Genomic DNA, 4,045 nt, shown 5'->3' with positions numbered 1-4,045 from the left:
GTGAAAGATTCATTAGTCATCGTTAACCAACACTAGCCTGTTTCAAGCAACCACAAAGAAGTGAATTACATTTGGTTTGTATGCCATCAGCTACCATTTCTGTTCTCATGTTGTTTATGTTAATAGTGTGGTCTCTGTTATTAATATTGTGTTATTAACAACATTGTCTCTGTTAATAATATTGTTTATGTTAACAATGTTCTTTGTCTTAATGATGTTTGTGTTAATAATGTCATTTATGCTAATAAGAAGGGTGTGTGGCCTAGTGGTTTGGGTGTAGCACTCATTACAAGATCATGGTTTCAATTCCTTGACTGGGTGGTGTATTGTGTTCTTGAGCAAAACACTTCATTTCACGTTGCTGTGTAATCACTTCAACACCTGACATGTGATATACTGTGCACCTGTTCAGGTAACATCAATTAGATGGAGGGAATGAGCACAAACATTTTATCACTATAAACCTTTCTGCAGGTTGCTTGGCAAGAAATTGCAGAACTGTCTTTCTTGGACTATGAGAGTTTACCATGTCATGTGTTGTTTTTGTTAATATTGTTTGTATTAATAATGTTGTTTGTGTTAATAATGTTTGTTTCTGCTGATAATGTTGCTTTTGTTAAAAATGTTACTTCATTATCATTAATCTTGTTTCCAACTCAGCTTTTACATGCTTACATGGTTTAGAGGGGATTCATTGAGGTAGATTTTTCTATGGCAGGACGATCTCACTGTCACCAACCCTCACCTATTTCCAATAAGGTGTTAGCTCCTCATGGCTGGACATGTTTACACAGAAGATAGGAAATGAATGGCACAACTTGTAATAATGGTGACACTTGCTTACAACCAGCATGCTGTAACAAGACAAACACAAGCACATACACACACACACACATATATATATATAGTACTTACTCTAGTGGTCTCTGTTGCTGAACCATTAAGTTTCAGGGATGTAAACACACCAACATCGGTTGTCAAGCGATGGCAGGTGAACAAACACAGACACACACACAAATATACATACATATATATATATATATATATATATATATATATATATATATATATATATACATACAATGGGATTCTTTCAGTCTACCAAATCCACTCACAAGGCTTTGGTTGGTCTGAGGCTATAGTAGAAGACACTTGCCCTATGTGCCACACAGTGGAGCTGAACCCAGTACCATGTGGATGGGAAGCCCGCTCCTTACCACACAGGCACACCTGCACCTATACCCATAAAAAGTGAATCTCACGGTCAGCATGCTGGGCATGTTAAAAAGGTCTTTGAAAAAATAGAAAAATAAAATATTTAAGGCAGATTGCCAATGAAAATGGATGTAGACCAGACCCATCAAGGGCAAATGCAATAAAAAATATGCCTCCCCAACAAACATTACAACATTACAAGCATTTTCGGGGCTCACAAATTACTACCAGGTATACATACCAAATATGCATGACTTGAGAGCTCCCCTGAAGAATTTGCTGGTTGGACAAGTGCCAAAAAGCTTTTGAAGAAATTAAAAACATCTTAACGTCGGAATTGTTGTTATCACATTTCCACCTGAATTTAGAAATGTTAGTGGCATCAGATGCTACTGAAAGTGTTATTGAAGTTGTGATTTCACACAAATATGAAGATGGTAGCATGAAAGCTGTAACTCATGCTTCACATTCCTTATTGCTGGCTGAGAAAAGTTACAGCCAAATATTGTATTGTTGGCACTCCGTCGCTTACGACATCGAGGGTTCCATTTGATCTGGTCAATGGAAAAGCCTGCTCGTGAAATTAACGTGCAAGTGGCTGAGCACTCCACAGACATGTGTACCCTTAACGTAGTTCTCGGGGATATTCAGCGTGACACAGTGTGACAAGGCTGACCCTTTGAATTACAAGCACAACAGAAACAGGAAGCAAGAGTGAGAGAAAGTTGTGGTGAAAGAGTACAGCAGGGTTCGCCACCATCCCCTGCCGGAGCCTTGTGGAGCTTTAGGTGTTTTCGCTCAATAAACACTTGGTCTGGGAATCGAAACCGCGATCCTATGACCTAACCACTGTCCTAACCACTGGGCCATTGTGCCTCCACACAGCCAAATAGAGAAGGAAACATTAACCATCATTTCTGTGGTAGAAAAATTTCATAAATTTATACATGGAAAAATATTCCGTTTGCAGACGGACCACCGCCCATTATTGTCAATCTATGAATCAAAAAAAAGGGATTCCCACACATACAGCCAACAAATTGCAGTGCTAGGGAATGATCCTACTGAATTATGACTTCAAGATGTAGCATTTGTCATCTAAAAAATTGGGGCATGCAGCTGGTTTGTCAAGGTTAATACCAAAATACAGGTAATAATTTGTCAAAAACTCACCTAATTTTTTCTTGTGAATATCAGTTCAGAAGGTGACGTGTCTGAAAGGGCATTTTCGTTTGGCATTACACGGTAAACTCTCAGCAATTGTTCCAATGCTACATCATCCACTACCTCATTTCTGGATTTCCTTAGTGCCCTTTTGAATGTGTCTACAACACATTCAGCTTGTCTGTCCAATCTTGGGTGATATGGAAGAGTAGTGATATATTCAACTGAGAACATCTTGCAAAATTTCTTAAATTCATTTCCAGTAAATCATATACCTGCAACCAAGGATATAAAACATATATATACATCTGTCAGACGGGACCTTGATGACTGCCATGAGGCAGGAAAGTATACTAGTCGTTATATATTTAATACTCTATATTTAATATTCAATATTTCATATATTCAATAAGACATTCAATACTTCATTTCATTTTACTATTTATATTATATATTCCATATTCTATATCCCACATTAATTTTATAAGAATATAAATAAAACATAAAAAACAGACAGAGTTGGAACTCTTTTAAATAATATATATATATATATATATATATATATATATATATATATATATAAAATGAGCTTTTTTTTAATTTTCATCTCTCAAATCCACTCACAAGGCTTAAGGTCAGCCCAAGGCTATAGTAGAAGATACTTGCATAAGGTACCATGCAGTGGGACTGAAACTAAAACCTTAACCACACAGCCATACATGTGCCTAGCCTTTCTTTTGTTCATTTCACAATAAAATCCCTCTCAATATATTTCCAGCTGGCAGAATCATTAGCATGCTGTAAAAATGCTTAGCAGTATTTCATCCATCTTAACGTTCTGAGTTCAAATTCCACCAAGGTCAACTTTGCCTTTCATCCTCCTGGGGTCAATAAGGTAAGTACCAGTGGAGCCCTGGAGTCGATGTAATCAACTATCCTCAATCCCCTGAATTTCAGACCTTATGCCTAAAGTAGAAAGGAATATTTCCTCCTTTATTCAATTAACAATATTATGACCCCCTAAACTTTTCAGCTCAATATTTCTTCATTTCTTCAGCTCCCAAGATGGCCCCTAAATCTTCCATGTCAGCTATTCTCTTCATTGGGTGTCTGCTGATACTCAATGTCCAAGCCAAGGAAATTGGACAACTTGTGAGTTTTTGAGAGACTTCTTTTCTTATCAGTTTTTGTGTTTTTATTATTACAAATAAATTATTACCTCAAAAGAAAATGAAATGAAACAATACCCAAAAAGTAAAAATAGAATTGAAAACAATTGAAAAAAACAGCTGAAAACAAAATTACTTTCTATGTTTGTTATATATTAAGTATACATACACACACACACAAACCCATCTATCTATATCTATCTATCTATTATTTCTATCTGTCTGTCTATCTATCTATCACTCTATCTATCAATCTATGTATGTATCTATCTACCTAGCTATCAATCTATATATTTTGCATTGTGAAAAATAAATTGCACTTCATATTCAAGGCTCCAATAAAGCGATAAGGTGTTACTCTGGCACTCAACTATGAGTACACCGCATCTCATAGCAGAAACGGCTGTAAGCTAATGAAGTTCATAAGATAATCATTTATTCCTGTTATCACATTTTCTTTTATATATATATATATATATATATATATATATATATAT

General features: G+C 35.8%; 1 protein-coding gene across 2 annotated transcripts in view; it reads left to right on the top strand.

The window, feature by feature from the left end:
* LOC106882051 (uncharacterized) overlaps positions 1–4,045 on the top strand; it is a 6,747-nt gene continuing 2,702 nt past the window's right edge. The window contains exons 1-2 of one of the 2 annotated variants that reach the window (XM_014932609.2): positions 1–74; positions 3,437–3,531. In XM_014932609.2, coding sequence (XP_014788095.1) covers positions 3,445–3,531 — 87 coding nt within the window. In that variant the 5' untranslated portion in view covers positions 1–74; positions 3,437–3,444. Of the gene's footprint in view, positions 75–3,156; positions 3,275–3,436; positions 3,532–4,045 lie in introns of those variants that run through there. The other variant, XM_052977198.1, reaches the window with a different exon arrangement.

The sequence above is a fragment of the Octopus bimaculoides genome, chromosome 27 (genome assembly GCF_001194135.2).
Source record: "Octopus bimaculoides isolate UCB-OBI-ISO-001 chromosome 27, ASM119413v2, whole genome shotgun sequence".
NCBI lineage: Eukaryota > Metazoa > Mollusca > Cephalopoda > Octopoda > Octopodidae > Octopus > Octopus bimaculoides.
This window is presented reverse-complemented; position numbering and strand designations above follow the sequence as displayed.